Raw genomic sequence first — 19952 nt, 5'->3', positions numbered from 1 at the left:
GCTGTGTTCTCCTCGGACCAGTTGTCTTATAACGTGCTTATTGAGATGTGTCTCATGACCACAGCATATTGGGGTTTTTTTGTTCTATTGCTGATGATCATGTTATGTGTATCGATACTGTACCTTCCACTTGAAGATCTAGCATTATTCCCTTTGATTTTTAAAGACAAGCGCCTCTAATTTGTTGTTTTATGTGCTATGACGACATACAGCCTGAACTCCTACATAAACTCATATTAGATGTATATATTTTTGTATTAAAGCCCCAGTATGTAACTTATTTAGCTTTTTATTAGCAAAAATCAAATATTGCTTCAATATATATATATATATATACATATACAAATACATATTTCACTGAAGTGGAATCACACCCGCATACAAATGAAAGCTTTCTGGTACCTTAGAATGAGTTGTTACAAGTCGTTACAAATACATAAGTGGGCGACGCACCGAACCGAGGCGGCCATGTTGCATCGCCATTTTTTACGTTGAGTGGCAGCGTGACCGCATGTAACCACGGAAACTCAGCGGAGCTGTGGGCTCGGCCTGTTAAAACTGTCACCACTGTGTAGTGTGAGGAAGGACGGAGGCACTGGTGTTGCATTCAGGTGCAGTCAGGCAGACGGCCGTCGGCAAACCAACCGGATGTCATTTTACTCCACCAGAGAAAGACGGTAAAACGACCACGACCACTTGTTTACATAGAGGCTTGTTTATCCTGTTACATGCAGCGTCTGTTGTCTGTCTGACGTCTGCCCCATTTCACCTGAATGCAACATCAAGAATACGTTCTGATATGCAACCGCACCGCTAGATGGGGGGAATTCCTACATATTATACCTTTAAAAAAAAAATGTTTGCACTGGAGCCATATGGTGTTGCAGACCCCTTCTGTTTGTTTTGATGGGTCAGGGTTGGGGACATGAAGGGAATCAGATTAGACATCATAAAGGTAGTACTTGCGTTGCCATGTTTGATCCCTGCACCGCTCGCACGGCTCCTGTTGTTCTGTGAGTGCTATCTTTACGAGAAGCTTTAAAAACAGAGAGGAGGACGACTGCTGTGTGGACGCCCAGAGGAGGAGAAGACAGAGACGCAGAGTAAGACACAGTGTTGTAAACGGGCCCATAGTGCTCCTGAACGGGCATGAATAATGAATGAAGAGCTGAAGCTAGAGGAGACTGTGGGACTTTGGAAAACACACACGGGACGTTTCACAGGGACGTTCAAATGCTCCACCAGCACAACCAGCACACTAACACACACACACACACGCACACACACACACACACACACACACACACACACACACACACACACACACACACACACACACACACACACACAGGAACAACGGATAACTAGAGGACAAAGAGGAAAAGATTGAGAGGATTTGACAGTGCAGGCTGCCGCTGAGACACCTTCACACACACACAGCAGGCAAGCAGAGGACAAATTAAGGGAGGCAGGGAGGGACAAACGAGGGGAATGTGGGGGGTTAAGGGGAAGAATGAGAATGGAGAGATGTAATTGGCCGGATTAGCATGAGACTAAGCACCGGGATGTGTGGAGACGCAGAGACGCCGTCCTTCAAAACGCACACCAAGTGTCCTTGGATCCCTCCGACACATGGTGCTGCTGTACGGCGCCGTGGTGCAGCAGATCAAAGGTGTTTGATGAATGTAAAGTATGAATGTGAAGAAGTCATCAATAAGTGATCAGAGGAACATGAAGACACCAGACTTCAGAGTTCCTGCTGGACTTTCCCTCTGCACCTGCCACAGCTGTTTGGACGTCTCCAGTCAGTCCAGACAACAGACCAGACTGATTTAAAGAGAAGTTCAGGTAACTTTTTAAAGGAGAAGTGCCGTTTTCTACAACCTGGACCTTATTGCTGGCATAAAATATGGTGGTTTACTCACCCATATAACTTTGGTGTCATTAGGAGTCGTTAGATCCATTCGAGAGCTGTGTATATCCATATAGTGGGAGTGATCGCAGCCCTGTAATGCAGCCTTTAATCTGGCCTGAAACTGGTTCATTTCACCAATATGTTGTTATGATTCACTAGTGCTATTCCCCTCTGAGTCTGGAGTTTCCTGTTATCGTCATCCGGGGTCTGTAGGTTGACCTACTGACCTCTGAACTGGATGATGTCATCCAGCACGGCTCATTCACTCTGCCTCCTTGTGTATATCATTTTTATAACTATAATTCTCCTGGCTAAACAGTATTGTTCTGTATAAAATTGTTAATGAAGCATTTTTTTTTTTTTAAAAAGGCTCATCCACTCTGCGACGGTTGGATACCTGAAATCTGCTGCTGCTAGTTTTGTGCAACATGGCTGAATATTTGTCAGATTTTGAGGTTGTGGATGACGACTTTGAATATGTCGGACACCCAAGTTATATGGGTGAGTAAATGGCTGTATTTTATGCCAGAAATAAGGTCCAGGTTGTAAAAAACGACACTTCTCCTTTAAATCAGTGGAGATGAGACCAGTGTGTGTCTCAAATTTAATTCCAGCTCTCAAGTCTGTAGATTAGTCTGAGTCTGAAGTTTTGTCCCAGCATGTTTTCGTGTCTAGTTGGCTGACACAGATTTGAGTTCCAGATCTTCTACAAGCGACTCCCAAGTCAAGTGAGACAAGTTTCAGTTCAGCTGAAGTCCCAGTTGTTTGAGTTTAGACAAGTCAGAGAAGACCAGTCTCAGATGAACACACCTGAGCAGAGAAGGTTCAGTAAAGCTTGATGGTTCATTGTGTTGCTTAGAGACACGTTGGCAGCTGAACAGGAGGAGCTGCAGCATCATGAGACTGACCATGACCCATCTGTGGCCCAGTGACAGCTGGCTGTGGTGTTGATGTGTCAGAGCCCTAAACTGTGAGGCTGAGTCAGTAATGAGTGGAGCTCCGTCAGCCTTTCTGCACTTAAAGGACAATTCCAGGCGAATTCAACTCGGGGGTGTATTTTCTTAACATTTTAGGTCTAAAAGAAGCAATCTGAAGATTTTCAGTTTAATGTCTCCTGTTTTGCGGTAGTTGTGTCTGTCCCCGCATCGCCACGGCAGCGATGAATGGGAGCGGATGCAAGTTCCACTGCTTAGGCTGTTTACATCAGCAAGCCGACATGTTTGTAAAACTAGATCTAATTCAAAGTCTCGCGCGAGACCCAAGTTGACGCTCGGTGTGTTCACGTGCAGTCGGAAGCTCCTGTTTGTGTCATAAACACAGGAATATCAACTCTTGACTTGCTTCAAGAAAAAAAAACTTCTGGGTGCATGTTTGAGTAGCCATCTGACGCTGTCTGTGGAAAAAAAATGTGGCTTTGAGGGATGTAAACAGGCTAAGCAGCAGAACTTCCATCCACTCCCATTCATTGCTGCCGTGGCGATGCAGGGACAGACACAACTACCGCAAAACAGGAGACATTAAACTGAAAATCTTCAGATTCCTTCTTTTAGACCTAAAATGTTCAAATACAGCCCCGAGCTGAATTTGCCTGGAATTGTCCTTTAACACCGAATCTGAGAAGTGAGCTGAGTAAACTCTATATTTGTGAACCAAAGGCCCAGTAAGAGACAGGAGAGAGGACTGTGGAGTTTTTATTCTTTCTCTTTCACCTTTATGCTGTTTTCTGATCTATCATCACCGGCCCATTGTGTGCAAACAGCCACGTGTGCAGTGACAGTGTGGGCTAACCCCTGCGCTGATGATGCTGCTGGAGTTTACATCATCATTTCACACACAAGTGAACTCTCAACTCCTCTTTTTCTCACTTTTCATCTTCTCACCTTTTTATTTTTGGCAGTGCGGTTGCCACAGAAACACTTTACCTGGTGCTGTGTGAGGATTTAACACAGTCAAAGTGTTTGTTTGAATGTCTGTGTGTGTTACAGGAGCAGGTTAAGTGGTTTTATTTCTTCTTCTCATGACATCTGAAATGAACGGGGAGTGAGGAAAGACATGGTCACAGCTCAGAGATCAGCTCTGTCAGTTAACTGCTGTCAACATGTTGACCGAGGCAGAGACGGAGCTGTTTCAAACTGTTCTTCAACATAGAAAGAAACACTACAACTATTTGTATTGGTCGTTGTTTCAGTCAGGACACTTTCTTGGATTCCTCTAAATACCCCATCAGCCAGACTTCAAGCTCTGTGATTGGACGTTTTCACTTTTTTCTAACCCATGATGTCAGATGGACGTGGCTGCAGCATGTTACATCTCCGGCTCAGATGTATTCATACTGCACTGCAAAATCTCAGAATCCTTCCAAGAATATTTGTCTTATTTCTAGTCAAAACTAATCTCTTTTCACTTAAAATACAGTAAGACTCATCACCTAAAAATTAACTTGTTTTAGATCATTTTAATTTGTTTCAAACAAACTTTCACTTGAAATAAGTAGAAAAATCTGCCAGTGAAAGCAAGTTTTTTCTGCTTGTAATAAGAAAGAAAAACTTGATCCACTGTCAGATTTTTCTACTTATTTCAAGTGAAAATAGGCTTGAAAGAAGTAAAAAGTGTCTTAAAACAAGCTACTTTTTAATGTGATTAGTCTTATTTTAATTATAACGAGATTTGTTTTGACTAGAAATGACATTTTGACTAGAAATAAGACAAATATTCTTGGTAAGATTTTGAGTTTTTGCAGTGTGGGAACACATACTAGACGGTGAAGGGTAGTGCCGAAAATGAACAGGAGCACAGTGAGGTATGGAAGTGCAGCTAAGAACTGAGTTTTACTGGAATGTTTCATGTCCAGCTGTGGAGTCAGTCACAGCCCTGCAGCTGCATCATTACAGCAAATAATTACTGTGGAACATTCCACTGAATCAAAGTGAATGAAGAGGGATAAACACATTCCTGGTTCTCCTCTCACTCCCGTGGGGCCCGACTTCCAGGACTAAACATGTCGTCATGGAGTCAGTCGTCAGACAGCCGAGTGTGTTTGTGCCGCCTGCTGCTCCGCTCTCATCTCCTGACAAATGGAAAGTCTGTAATGGCATGGAGCGCTCCTTATGCTGGCTTTATTATCTACCTGAGCACCTCTCATCCCCCGGCCTCCCTCCATTTCCATCCTCCTCTCTCTCTCTCTCTCTCTTCTACACTCAAAGGCCCCAATGAGTTCCAGTTTGACAGCACCCTGACGTCCGAGCCCCTCCGTCTTTTCATCTCTCTCTCCCTCTCTTCTCTCTCTCACAGGACAAAACCTCATTTTCTTTGTCTGAGCCGCTCTGCTGGCCACCTCCAGGTTTCCCCGCGTCGCTTCATCTCTTTCCTCCCACTTTCAACAGCTCTTTAGCTTCGATTTTTACTGTCTCCTGCTGTTCAGCACAGCATTTCTGTTTTAACTAAACACTGCTGTGCAGACTTTTCACCGAAATTAGTTTTTCCCTCCGTCCTCAGTGTAAGAATTTGATATAACAACCAAATGACTGGTCCTTATGTTAACACTCCTACACTGTAATGAAACTAGTTTAGTTGTGGAGCGGCTGCTCTGCAACATAGTTTGCAGACTGGCGCACCTTGAGCAGCATGCATCAGTTTGAAGCCAAACCAACTCCACACAAGTGAGGAAGATTCATGTCCAGTGGTGTTCACTCATTCTAACTTCAGCCACGCAGCAGCTACTTTTTGCATGTCATTAAAACAGCAGTTAAGATATTATCATCAATGCATCACACACCCGTACGACCAAACATACATGCTCTGAATCAAGACAAGTAAACCAGAGCCACCCCATCCCTACGTGCACGCTCACAGTCGCTCCTGGTTCCCATCAGCATCGACAACCAGTGAAAGCAATGATAATCTGTCAGGAACTGGGTCAATTAATCGGTTTGTTTGACTGACAGGTGCACAGTTATGGAGGTATTACCGTTACTTTATTATTGCAAATGTGTATCTCGATCTGTGTATGTGTAATCCCAATTTGTAAATGTGTAAAACAAGTCCTTGTCTATGTATTCGGATTTGTGTAGAAAAATCTGCAAATGCACTGAATCTGAATACAGACAAGGATTGCTTACACATTTACAAATCAGATTACGCACACAGATTCTGAATACACATTTGCAGATTCATGTGAATACACAAACATGTCTATAAGTAACGGAGGTCCGCGGGTGTGCCACAGTCACGAGGTACCAGTAAGGAGAAGTGACAGGTTGTGGCGGTTAGCGGTACTGGAAGTAAACTCACTCACCCATAAAAGACATGCTAACCCGCCTGCCAAGCGGTTGTCAACCTCTTGGTGAAGCAGTTAGCATCGTCGCCTGCGGTGTAGGAGACCGCGGGTTCGATCCTCGCCTAGGGCCATAGACTGTAAAAAGAATGGACGTAGCGTCCGTGACGTCACCCATTGGTTTTGGGGAGTCGTTTTTGTGACTCAAATATGGCGGCCTGAACAGCGCCATGTTGGATTGGCCGGCCGAGAACCCGCCCACTGGCCTCGAAGCAGCGGTCTCCGGACCTGTCACTCAACGTTTCCGCGCCCTAATTGGCCTGAATTTTAAACCTAATAACAGTAAAACGGTAGAGTTAAAAAACAATTCACCCCCTCAGAGTGTGTGCGGGGGTAGAAACTATCGATTGAGACCAAAAAACGTGCTGACACCAGGCTTTGATCATGTTTATTGAGGATGTAAAATTGGTGATTTTAACATGGGGGTCTATGGAGAATGCTGCTTTCTGACACCAGCCCCCAGAGGAAGAAGAGGGGATTGCAGTTTTTTGAACGCGGAAGTGAACTTCACTTCTCAGACCGACAACTGCCCTCTCGCCAAGGGCAAGTCCGAACCAACAACATCGGTGACATGTACACACATTTACATATCTGATTACACACACACAGATTGAGATACACATTTGCAAATAATAAAGTAACAATAATACCTCCATATACAGTCCTCAGGTTGTTGTTTCAGTTCAGAGGATGCCACATGACCTCTCTTGGTTTACAGAGGCTTTTACATGTGTGGTTGCAGATGTGTAATTCCCTTAGTGTGGTGGCTTTCGATGTGTTTGGGGCTGCGTGTTGACGATGGAGGAAGTGAACAGCTGTAATATTTCAGGCCTGACAGGCGGAGGATCTGGGTTTAGTGTGTCATCAGTTGGAGCGAGTGCAGCAGTTTTAAGTTAATCTCACACCTCGCGCCCGGTGGGAGTGAGACTGAAGGTCAGTCAGTCACGACTCAGCTGGGAGAGAAGAGTACGTCTGTGGTTTCCATCCTGCTCCCACTGCTTCTGTGTGAGCGGGTGTGATGCTGAGTGGATGGATATGAAGGAGGCTAAGTTTAGATTTCCATTACAACACTGATCAGTGTCTGTATGTAGGAGAGAGCTCACAGCAGGCTCCAACAACACCAGCACAACTGCTGCTGTACTGGATCCTCAATAAATAGTTTTTTTTTTATTGTCCTGGATAAACTATCTTTTTTTTTATTATTGTGAAGTTGGACAGTACAGTGGACAAAAACAAAATATGACACAAATTTTGAAACAAACAACAATATTTGTGTTATTATGTGTGTGTATGTGTGTGTGAGTGAGTGTGTGTGTGAGTGCGTGTGTGCGCGCACATGTGATATCTATGCAGGCTGATAACAACAAACAAAGTAATGATAATAATAATAGTAATACTTCAATTAGGTAAAAGGAAAAAAAATAGATAAATAGTTAATAATAGACATGGGGGGGGGAGAGGAACGTAACAATAGTAATATTAATATCAACAACAATGCTATACTAATGATAATGATGAAGCGTTAACAATATGGAGATCAGGATGGAGGAGGGAGGATCTAAAAAACAAATCTTATATGAAATGTTTTTATTTATTTACTTTACTCAAGTTTATGGGATGCCCCGGGGCCCTGCCAGGCCTTTATCAGCCTTCAGGGGACCAGCCCGCACCCCCAATCCCCCGCAATAAATAGTTTTAAGTGTAGTTGAAGTTCTGATGTTGAAACCTCTCCAGGTTTGAGATCTCATCTCAGACTGAGCTTAGCCTAGCTTAGCACCTCTTTCTAATATGAAACTGTTTAAATTAGTGTTTCTACCCGTTACACTTACTGCTAAGTTTGTTCTGGAGACGAGACTCACATTAGAATAACAACTAGCAAGATGAAAATAAAAAAAACTTTAAAAAATAAAATCAATAAAATAAAAATAAAACCCCCTGGTGGCAGTAAACCACACATAAAACCAAAGTATAAAACCTGTGTAGAGTGTGAAATTAAACTAAAAGACAAAGCGGTGAACTAACAGAAGGAACAGGAGGTAGAGAAAACAAACAGCCACATCAGTATCCCAGCATGCTTTGCCTTCATTAGACGCTGACCTGCTGTTAATGTCTTAATTGGGTGATTTGGATCCAAGTTTTAACTGGACAATCAAAATGAAATGTTACTGAGATTAAACCGGTTTCTATTTGGAGCTCTTCTTCTATTAATAATGAACCGTCTCCGTGGTGACAGTAAAACTGACCCCAGTGCAGTGATGGAAGAAGCCTCCACAGTACGAGTAGCAGGAGAACAGTCCTGAAATCCCACTGTCACTGCTGAATGTGTCGACAGCAGACTCTATTTCACATTTAAATTTATTTATTTATTTATACTCAGGATTCAGTTGCTTTTCCCAAATATTTCACTGGACTGAGATCAGCTGAGAGAGAGAGAGAGGTAGAGTGAGGTAGATTATGTGAGAGACAGGTAAAGTGCAATAGAGGATCAGAGAGAGAGAGAGAGAGAGAGGAGTGAGGCCATCCCTTTGTTTGGAGCCACAGCCGCAACAATTTACATGAGGGCCAAGCCTCCTCACAGCTGATTGGTCCAGAGCAGCCCGCCTCCCTCCATCGCCATACTCCAGCCAATCAGGACAGCACACACATGGGGTGGGTGGCGGTGGGGACACACACGCAGGAGAGGGTCTTCTCCAACGGGGGACGGGGGGCTGAGGGGGGCTGAGGTGGATGTGCAGTGAGGTGGCGCCCCCTGGTGGAGCTGCACTCACACAACCACACACTGACAGTAGAGACATGGAGGGTTAGGACGTAGAGACAGAGACATACACAGGAGGTAGAGACAGACAGAGAGACACACAGGAGGTAGAGACAGAGACACACAGAGGAGGTAGAGACAGAGACACACAGGAGGTAGAGACAGACAGAGAGACACACAGGAGGTAGAGACAGAGACACACAGAGGAGGTAGAGACAGAGACACACAGGAGGTAGAGACAGAGAGAGAGACACACAGGAGGTAGAGACAGAGACACACAGAGGAGGTAGAGACAGAGACACACAGGAGGTAGAGACAGACAGAGAGACACACAGGAGGTAGAGACAGACAGAGAGACACACAGGAGGTAGAGACAGACAGAGAGACACACAGGAGGTAGAGACAGAGAGAGACAGAGGAGGTAGAGACAGAGACACACAGAGGAGGTAGAGACAGAGACATACACAGGAGGTAGAGACAGAGACACACAGGAGGTAGAGACAGAGACACACAGAGGAGGTAGAGACAGAGACATACACAGGAGGTAGAGACAGAGACACACAGAGGAGGTAGAGACAGAGACACACAGGAGGTAGAGACAGAGAGAGACAGAGGAGGTAGAGACAGAGACACACAGAGGAGGTAGAGACAGAGACACACAGGAGGTAGAGACAGACAGAGAGACACACAGGAGGTAGAGACAGACAGAGAGACACACAGGAGGTAGAGACAGAGACACACAGAGGAGGTAGAGACAGAGACACACAGGAGGTAGAGACAGACAGAGAGACACACAGGAGGTAGAGACAGAGACACACAGGAGGTAGAGACAGAGACACACAGGAGGTAGAGACAGACAGAGAGACACACAGAGGAGGTAGAGACAGAGACACACAGGAGGTAGAGACAGACAGAGAGACACACAGAGGAGGTAGAGACAGAGACACACAGAGGAGGTAGAGACAGACAGAGAGACACACAGGAGGTAGAGACAGAGACACACAGAGGAGGTAGAGACAGAGACACACAGGAGGTAGAGACAGACAGAGAGACACACAGGAGGTAGAGACAGACAGAGAGACACACAGGAGGTAGAGACAGACAGAGAGACACACAGGAGGTAGAGACAGACAGAGAGACACACAGAGGAGGTAGAGACAGAGACACACAGGAGGTAGAGACAGACAGAGAGACACACAGGAGGTAGAGACAGACAGAGAGACACACAGGAGGTAGAGACAGACAGAGAGACACACAGGAGGTAGAGACAGAGACACACAGGAGGTAGAGACAGACAGAGAGACACACAGGAGGTAGAGACAGACAGAGAGACACACAGGAGGTAGAGACAGACAGAGAGACACAGAGGAGGTAGAGACAGAGACACACAGAGGAGGTAGAGACAGACAGAGAGACACACAGGAGGTAGAGACAGACAGAGAGACACACAGGAGGTAGAGACAGACAGAGAGACACACAGGAGGTAGAGACAGAGACACACAGGAGGTAGAGACAGACAGAGAGACACACAGGAGGTAGAGACAGACAGAGAGACACAGAGGAGGTAGAGACAGAGACACACAGGAGGTAGAGACAGACAGAGAGACACACAGGAGGTAGAGACAGAGAGACACACAGGAGGTAGAGACAGAGACACACAGAGGAGGTAGAGACAGAGACACACAGGAGGTAGAGACAGACAGAGAGACACACAGGAGGTAGAGACAGACAGAGAGACACACAGGAGGTAGAGACAGACAGAGAGACACACAGGAGGTAGAGACAGAGACACACAGGAGGTAGAGACAGACAGAGAGACACACAGGAGGTAGAGACAGAGACACACAGGAGGTAGAGACAGACAGAGAGACACACAGGAGGTAGAGACAGAGACACACAGGAGGTAGAGACAGACAGAGAGACACACAGGAGGTAGAGACAGAGACATACACAGGAGGTAGAGACAGACAGAGAGACACAGAGGAGGTAGAGACAGACAGAGAGACACAGAGGAGGTAGAGACAGAGAGACACACAGGAGGTAGAGACAGACAGAGAGACACAGAGGAGGTAGAGACAGAGACACACAGAGGAGGTAGAGACAGAGAGAGACAGAGGAGGTAGAGACAGAGAGAGACAGAGGAGGTAGAGACAGAGACACACAGGAGGTAGAGACAGAGACACAGAGGAGGTAGAGACAGAGACACACAGAGGAGGTAGAGACAGAGACACAGAGGAGGTAGAGACAGAGACACACAGAGGAGGTAGAGACAGAGACACACAGAGGAGGTAGAGACAGACAGAGAGACACACAGGAGGTAGAGACAGAGACACACAGGAGGTAGAGACAGACAGAGAGACACACAGGAGGTAGAGACACACAGAGGAGGTAGAGACAGAGACACACAGAGGAGGTAGAGACAGAGAGACACAGAGGAGGTAGAGACAGAGACACACAGAGGAGGTAGGGACGGAGACACACAGGAGGTAGAGACAGACAGAGAGACACACAGAGGAGGTAGAGACAGAGACACACAGAGGAGGTAGAGACAGACAGAGAGACACACAGAGGAGGTAGAGACAGAGACACACAGAGGAGGTAGGGACGGAGACACACAGGAGGTAGAGACAGAGACACACAGAGGAGGTAGGGACGGAGACACACAGGAGGTAGAGACAGACAGAGAGACACACAGAGGAGGTAGAGACAGAGACACACAGAGGAGGTAGAGACAGGCAGAGAGACACACAGGAGGTAGAGACAGAGAGACACAGAGGAGGTAGAGACAGAGACACACAGAGGAGGTAGAGACAGAGACACACAGAGGAGGTAGAGACAGAGACACACAGAGGAGGTAGAGACAGGCAGAGAGACACACAGGAGGTAGAGACAGAGACACAGAGGAGGTAGAGACAGACAGAGAGACACAGAGGAGGTAGAGACAGAGACACACAGGAGGTAGAGACAGACAGAGAGACACACAGGAGGTAGAGACAGAGACACACAGGAGGTAGAGACAGACAGAGAGACACACAGGAGGTAGAGACAGAGACACACAGGAGGTAGAGACAGACAGAGAGACACACAGGAGGTAGAGACAGAGACATACACAGGAGGTAGAGACAGACAGAGAGACACAGAGGAGGTAGAGACAGACAGAGAGACACAGAGGAGGTAGAGACAGAGAGACACACAGGAGGTAGAGACAGACAGAGAGACACAGAGGAGGTAGAGACAGAGACACACAGAGGAGGTAGAGACAGAGAGAGACAGAGGAGGTAGAGACAGAGAGAGACAGAGGAGGTAGAGACAGAGACACACAGAGGAGGTAGAGACAGAGACACACAGAGGAGGTAGAGACAGAGAGAGACAGAGGAGGTAGAGACAGAGACACACAGGAGGTAGAGACAGAGACACAGAGGAGGTAGAGACAGAGACACACAGAGGAGGTAGAGACAGAGACACAGAGGAGGTAGAGACAGAGACACACAGAGGAGGTAGAGACAGAGACACACAGAGGAGGTAGAGACAGACAGAGAGACACACAGGAGGTAGAGACAGAGACACACAGGAGGTAGAGACAGACAGAGAGACACACAGGAGGTAGAGACACACAGAGGAGGTAGAGACAGAGACACACAGAGGAGGTAGAGACAGAGAGACACAGAGGAGGTAGAGACAGAGACACACAGAGGAGGTAGGGACGGAGACACACAGGAGGTAGAGACAGACAGAGAGACACACAGAGGAGGTAGAGACAGAGACACACAGAGGAGGTAGAGACAGACAGAGAGACACACAGAGGAGGTAGAGACAGAGACACACAGAGGAGGTAGGGACGGAGACACACAGGAGGTAGAGACAGAGACACACAGAGGAGGTAGGGACGGAGACACACAGGAGGTAGAGACAGAGACACACAGAGGAGGTAGGGACGGAGACACACAGGAGGTAGAGACAGACAGAGAGACACACAGAGGAGGTAGAGACAGAGACACACAGAGGAGGTAGAGACAGGCAGAGAGACACACAGGAGGTAGAGACAGAGAGACACAGAGGAGGTAGAGACAGAGACACACAGAGGAGGTAGAGACAGAGACACACAGAGGAGGTAGAGACAGAGACACACAGAGGAGGTAGAGACAGGCAGAGAGACACACAGGAGGTAGAGACAGAGACACACAGAGGAGGTAGGGACGGAGACACACAGGAGGTAGAGGCAGACAGAGAGACATACAGGAGGTAGAGATGGAGAGACACACAGAGGATGTAGAGACAGAGAGACATACAGGAGGTAGGGACGGAGACACACAGGATGTAGAGAGAGGTGAAGACAGCCTGGACATAACAGATTTAATGGACCATAGAGACTGAGACTGACCAGACAGTGGTCAAAGAAGAAGCTCACAAATCAACTGACCAACTGCTGCCAATCAATCAATCAATCAATCAATTTGAATGATTCAGCCTGTACTGTGAGAAATCATCACTGACAACACGTGGGAAGTTGTGAACTGTGTGTTGTGAGACGCAGAACTCCATGGTCTGTGTGAGTGTGTCATATTTGTAGTAGATCAGTCTGTCATGTCTCTGTGCAGAAAGAGAAGAGAAAATCAATCATGGACACACACACACACACACACACACACACACTTTGTACGTACAGTACAACCACATCACACTTGACCATAATTGACCTGTGTGTCGGTGTATTTGACAACAGAGCTGGCTAATATTGACATTACACAGTGACGAGTCGTTCAGGACATGAAGCTCACATACACACACACACACACACCCCTCCCCAGGATAAAGGTTCCAGTGCAGCACCACAGGGGGGCAGAAGAACCCAGCGGCTGGGGCGGTGCGTGGCGCAGTGGGTAGAGCGGCCGCCCCATGTAGAGGCTACAGTCCTCGCCGCAGGCGTCCCCGGTTCGAATCCCGCGTCGGGCAGACCTTTCCTGCGTGTCATTCCCCCTCTCTCTGCCTCCCCATTTCCTGTCTATCTCTACTGTCATCACTATCAAATAAAGGCAAAAAGCCAAAAAATATACTTTAAAAAAAAAAAAAAAGAAGAACCCAGCGGCTGCAGCACAGACAGAGTCCAGGTCTGAGGTTCACTTTGACCTTTAGTCTGTGTTTTGGAGGGAAATCAATTCAGCTTTGACACAACTTAATGCGTCATCTCCACGCCACAGACTCTGTTGTTTACAGGTTGTCCCTCTTGTTGACACGGTATCTCAGTAACACCTAGATGGAGCTGCTTCAACATTCACTCAGACTTTAAAGGGATACGCCAACATTTTTTTTTCATATCTTGCCTCACTCCCAAGTCCATGACCAGCAGATAGACACCATCCTTTCAACTGTGCGTGCAGTAACAAGGGAGATACGGGCAGAGCTGGCCGCTAATTAGCTTAGCTCAAACGCGTGTATAGGTAGTGTTAGCCTGCCTCTACCTAAAGTCATCAGAGAAACTCTTCAGCAACTCTAAACGGAAACCGGCGGGCCGATCTTCGTCTCAGAGCTGACAAAACTCTCCGGTAAGGCATCTTGAGCGGTCAAATGCCGGTAACGGGACCAGATCGGTCAAAAGACGGTTTATTTTGGTTCAAGCTAGCTACATCGAGGGTAGGTTAGCTTCCTATTTCAAAGTAAAAGCACAAATTCTGTTGGCGTATCCCTTTAAAGACAAATTATTATTTTTTCCCCGTTTAAATACGAGGTGTGGAAATCGCAAACAAGTGGCCAAAATCAAATATTCAAATCAAAATGGCCGACTTCCTGTTGGGATTTCACCATGACAATAATAGACTTTTTTTGTGCATCTTGGTATGTTCTATGAGCCTACCAAATGTCTACTAGACACAGGTCTAGGTGAAACCCCTGCAATGGGCTGAATATTATAAAATTTGTAGGGGGCGCCATTGAGCCATTTTGCCGAATGCGAAATGCGAAATGACTTTAAATTATGAACATTTCCACCAGTCCATGGGAAAGGCTCCAAAAATGTGATCTTTTGAAGTTTTCCCCCACTTAGAAACACCTGTCAGAGACAGGACTTCTCGTCTGCAGTGAAAATACGCTGATTAATCGTCCCTCATTGACAACAATGTACTGCCTGTGTCTCGGTGCAGCGCTGTGCGCCAGTGTTTCTCAGTGGAGGGAAGCAGAGACCTTTCTACTGCAGATATTATACTTAAAGCAGAAGTAAGCGATCCGGTGGTTTTGGCTAACTTCCTGTCAGCCGATGGAGTTAGCAGTCCCCGCCCTCGTCCCTACGTCAACACATCACGCGCATCCCTTGGCTGCACACACAGAGAGGACCGCCCCTTTATGCCGTTCTCTCTCCTCATTGGATAAAGGTTGTAGGATACAAGGAAAGTTTTCTCCTCGGCTTACAGCAGAGCAGAGTGACTGACAGACCCGTGTTTCAGACCAAACACTCTATGTAAGTGATTGCTGTCGGAAGATAGAACTATTTAAGACTTATATTAACACAAACATTCCGCTTACTTCTGCTTTAATGGCCATTTGTACCTCATACAACCCCACTTCAAAAAAGCTGAACTATCCCTTTAACATCAAAGGTCAAGGTCACAGTGACCTAGAAAAACAGTTTTGCAATATCTCACAAACATCTTGAAGGAACCCTTTCTTGAAGTTTGTCACAAATGTCCTCTTGGACTCAAGGACAAACAGGTTTGTTGTCTCATTCTGGTTTGTCTGTCTGTGTCCCGGCAGGTCTCCATAGGAAAGATGTACGAGACCCAGAAGATTGTGGTGGAGTAACAGCTGCAGCAGGAGGAAGAGGAGGAAGAGGAGGAGGATCCCAGCAAGCAACAGGATGGCACCATCACCACCGACCGCCATCCTGCTTCCTCTCTGTTTCATCTGACACGTCCATTACTGGGAGGAGGTGTACAATGCATTGTGGGAGATGTAGGACGACAGGAGGAGAGCTGTGATGTACCTGGAGTTTGTTTGGAGTTTAGACTTTGATGTTGTCAGGGCTGCACTGATCACGCACCATTCATCCGTTTCCACTCACTGTTTTCATATGTGACTCGATGTCATTCAATGTCATTTCATCTGATTGTTTTTCCTGGGAGACGCTGACAGATGCTTCCACAACCCAAAGATGTTGTTTATGATCTTTTGTCAGGATGAAAGCTGTTGAGTTTAGCACCTTTGCTTAAAATGAAGTTGTTTGACCAAAAAACGTTTTTAAGTCACTTGTTCCATTCAACCAATTTATGACAAAAAGCCATCAAGTCTCTGACAAAATAAGAGGACAGATTATACAAAAAAAATCATAATTTAACAACATTTATTCAGCGTTAGGATTAGCCATTAAAATGCTTCTTTGTCCTGTCTTGTCCTGTGATTCAGCCACACAGCCGCTCTGATTCAGGAAAGTGTCTCCGGTCCAGGCAGCAGCCGTCCTGGTGGAGGACACACAGTGTGGCACCAGGCTCTCACTCACTGGTTTACATGTTGAAAAACCAAAAATCTAAATATCTGACCTCCATTTCTGTTGATCAGTGCATCCCTGACTGTTTCTTTTCTAGTGTTATTTTTGTATTAACGCGCACAATTAGTCCTTCGCATATGAAGTTGTCTTGCTGTATAAACCTGAGGGTGGAGGTTGAGAAGACGCAACACAAATATGAATAAAGTGGTATAACTCTTCTGTCCATCAGCTTCATTAGCATGATGTTGTTATTCTTCTTCAGCACAATTCAGGTGTCATTTCATCAGATTTTCTGATGTCACAACAAGTCAACAAGTCTCAAATGTCACTGTCACACCATAGATGACATAGCTATGTTATATTTATTATATTAAATTATATTATATTATATCATATTATATTATATCCCAATATGTCTAACTAAAAGTAAAATGTCTTTATGGTTTAATTTAAGCCAGATCTATGTGACCAAGTTTACACCTGACTACTACCTTGTGTCGTGCTCTGAAACACGCCTGTTGTGTTTGTTTTGCTTCAGTGTGTGTGTGTGTGCTGACCATGAAGCACACTCACAAGCGGCGTGACTGACTGGAGCAGATGAGGTTAGCTCTCATTAGACATGCATCTGGTTTAGGTGGAGGAAGGGTGGGGGTGGGGGTGAAGGTGAAGCAGGTGACTGACCCACAAGATACAACAGGCTGCTAATAATAGAACCTTCTGTTGGTTTAAGGACGAGCACTGTGGCCCACTTCCACACAAAGAAACACACACACACACACAGGTGGAAAAGATCACATTGCTCAATCAGTGATTGCTGTTTCATCAGACTGACACACACAAGTTTCTGTTCTGTCAAGTTATGAAAATCAACCTGAATCAACTTTGTGTGATGTTTACAAGTGAAAAAGACCATAAACATTTTTACTTTATTATCCAGTAGTTTCAACCCTCACATCTGAAAGGCTGGACACATGAATTGTGCTTTAAAAACATGAATCAATCATCAGGTAGTCATATCCTTCTGTAGACTGAAGTCACTGATAAACTGAATGTTAGCCTGCGATAATAATAAACTCTTATTAAACAAAAAAATGAATTAAGATAAATGTAATGAATGCCAGGAAGACGCAGCAGCTGATGGTTGACTTCCCGAGGAGAGCACCACAGATCATCCAGGGTGTGGACATTAAGATCGTGGACACGACAAAGACCTGGTGTTCATCTGAAGAACATACTGGACTGGACTAACACAGGTGTCCGTCTCGTACGAGAAGAGACAGAGTCGTCTCCAGCTCCTGAGGAGACTGAGGTCCTTCAGTGTGATAAAGACACTGAGGACTTTTCATGACACTGTAGAATCATCATCCGTCTTCTGTTAGGGCTGTGGAAGCAGGGGCGGGTCCACAGTATTTGCTGGTGGGGGGCACAGGGGGTAACAACAGTAAATTTGGCGGGGGGGGGTCAGCCAAAAGTAACAGAAATGAAGGCTGCCACTGATAGTTGTCTTAAAGATTTATATTGTACAGTTACACACTGTTTACTTTTATACTATACTTTTAAGTCTAGACTGAAGACCTTCCTTTATGACAGGGCTTTTAGTTAGGGCTGGTTCAGGTAGCTCTGAACCATTTTATAGCTACGCTGCTATAGGCTTAGACTGCTGGGGACACATCTGGTTACACAGAGCCCTCTCCTTTCCCCTCCTCTCCTCTCCTCTCCTCTCCTCTCCTCTCCTCTCCTCTCCTCTCCTCTCCCCTCCCCTCCCCTCCCCTCCCCTCTCCTCTCCTCTCCTCAGTATATTTTTGAACTGTCATTTTCTGTTGTACTTTGTAGTTTGGCCTTGGTGTCTCGCACTCTCTCTGTGTTTCCACAGATCCACCGGAGCTCCATCTCTCTGCACCAGCCGCCGCCTGCATCGCCCCCCTCCCTCCCCTTCCCCTGCTGTTAGACCGGCCTCCCCTTCCTTCCCATGGACCAGTCTGCCACCCAGTCCTCCCATCGAGCTGACCGGCTCCGCCCCCCCGTCCCTCCCCTCACCAGAGACTGCCTTCATCAACTCCTGCTAACATTTCCATATTTCGCACATTCTGTGACAAACTGTAAACTGTTTTCTTGTCTGTAACAACATCTATTGCACGTCTGTCCGTCCTGGGTGAGGGATCCCTCCTCTGTTGCTCACCCTGAGCTTTCTCCGATTTTTCCCTGTTAAAAGGGTTTTCATGGAGTTTTTCCTCAGTCGATGTGAGGGTCTAAGGACAGAGGATGTTGTTACGATGCCATGTAAAGCCCTTTGAGACAAACTGTTTGTAAAAACGGGCTATACAAATAAAATTGCCTTGCCTTGCCTTGCCTTGCCTTTACAATATGTCTTCATCTTGCTTTTATCGGCCACATTGAATCTTTCACATTGTAAGGAAGATGCCTGTAATGTTTTCATTTTCCACTTCTCTATACATCTTGTAAATGAGAAGTCTTAGCGGAATAAGGGAATAAGCAACACAATAAATTCTCACAGTGAACAGAAATATCTTATACTCTTACCCAGTAGTTAGAGCTAAACTCTGGTGGCCAATCAGATTGGGGGGGTGGGGGGGGGGGGGACTGTCCTCTGAGCTCCATGGAGGAGGTGGGTGAGAAGGACATCAGCCTAACTGATGTAAATCATGGACACCTGTCACTCAGCGGCTGCATGAGACTGTAGGTGCTCTGAGAAGGAAAACTAGCTCCTTCATCTTGTCATCAGACTCGTTAGCCTGTTGGTTTCTACAGTTTCTGCATCATTACACCTAGTGCAATATTCCTTTTCATTTCCAAGTGTTTTTCATATTTACGCTGCACTGTATTACACACACTCTGTTTAAAAACTGATTTTACAATCTTGGTTATTGTTGTGGATAAGAGGTGTGCTTCATTTTCTCATCATTACAGAACAACTGCGTGGTGATCTTCTCCATGTGGTGAGTGTGTGTTAGTTGAGCTGAGGGCACGAGGTCGCGGGTCTCCCCAGCCTCCACTGTGGCAGTTAAATGCCCCTGCAGCACTCTGAAGCTGTGTCAGTGTTGACAGATCAAACAGATGTGGTCAAGTGTGTCAACAGGGCCCATGTCTGCACTTTGGTCCTGGTGTAAAGAGGAAGGACGGATTCAAATGAGGGGCGACCTGCATGGCTGCTCTCACATACGGAACTAAAGAGTGTAAATGAAACCACTAACGTGAGTGGAAACAGATGGAGCAGATGCTGCAGCATTAAAACACAGTGTAGTACAACATCCCACAGGTTTTAGTTTGATGACAAACATCTGTCAAGCATCTGTCAAGTGTTTAATCTGAGTCTAGGCCTGGAGCAGCAACCTGAGGCTGACATGAAGATGATTTTCTACTGACTGGTCCAAGCTCTAGTTGTTCTTTTTACACTGTTTGCACTATGAGTGGAGTGTATGATATTTATGTATTTTCAACCCCCACCCACCATAAA

The 19952-nt window shown here is 46.1% G+C and overlaps 2 protein-coding genes across 2 annotated transcripts in view; one reads left to right on the top strand and one right to left on the bottom strand.

The window, feature by feature from the left end:
- Positions 1 to 15836, top strand: part of lyrm4b (LYR motif containing 4) — a 60849-nt gene extending 45013 nt beyond the window's left edge. Inside the window, exon 3 of the mRNA XM_085762750.1 lies at positions 15748 to 15836. Within this exon, the coding sequence (XP_085618876.1) occupies positions 15748 to 15795 (48 nt within the window). The 3' untranslated portion in view covers positions 15796 to 15836. The remainder of the gene's footprint in view (positions 1 to 15747) is intronic.
- cyb5a (cytochrome b5 type A (microsomal)) overlaps positions 1 to 19952 on the bottom strand; it is a 188169-nt gene that overhangs the window by 136593 nt on the left and 31624 nt on the right. The gene's annotated exons all lie outside the window — the stretch shown is intronic.

Source organism: Trachurus japonicus, chromosome 20 (genome assembly GCF_045865225.1).
Source record: "Trachurus japonicus isolate A0001 chromosome 20, Traja_1.0".
Lineage (NCBI taxonomy): Eukaryota > Metazoa > Chordata > Actinopteri > Carangiformes > Carangidae > Trachurus > Trachurus japonicus.
Note: the sequence above shows the minus strand (reverse complement) of the source record. Positions and strands in the feature narration are given on the sequence as shown.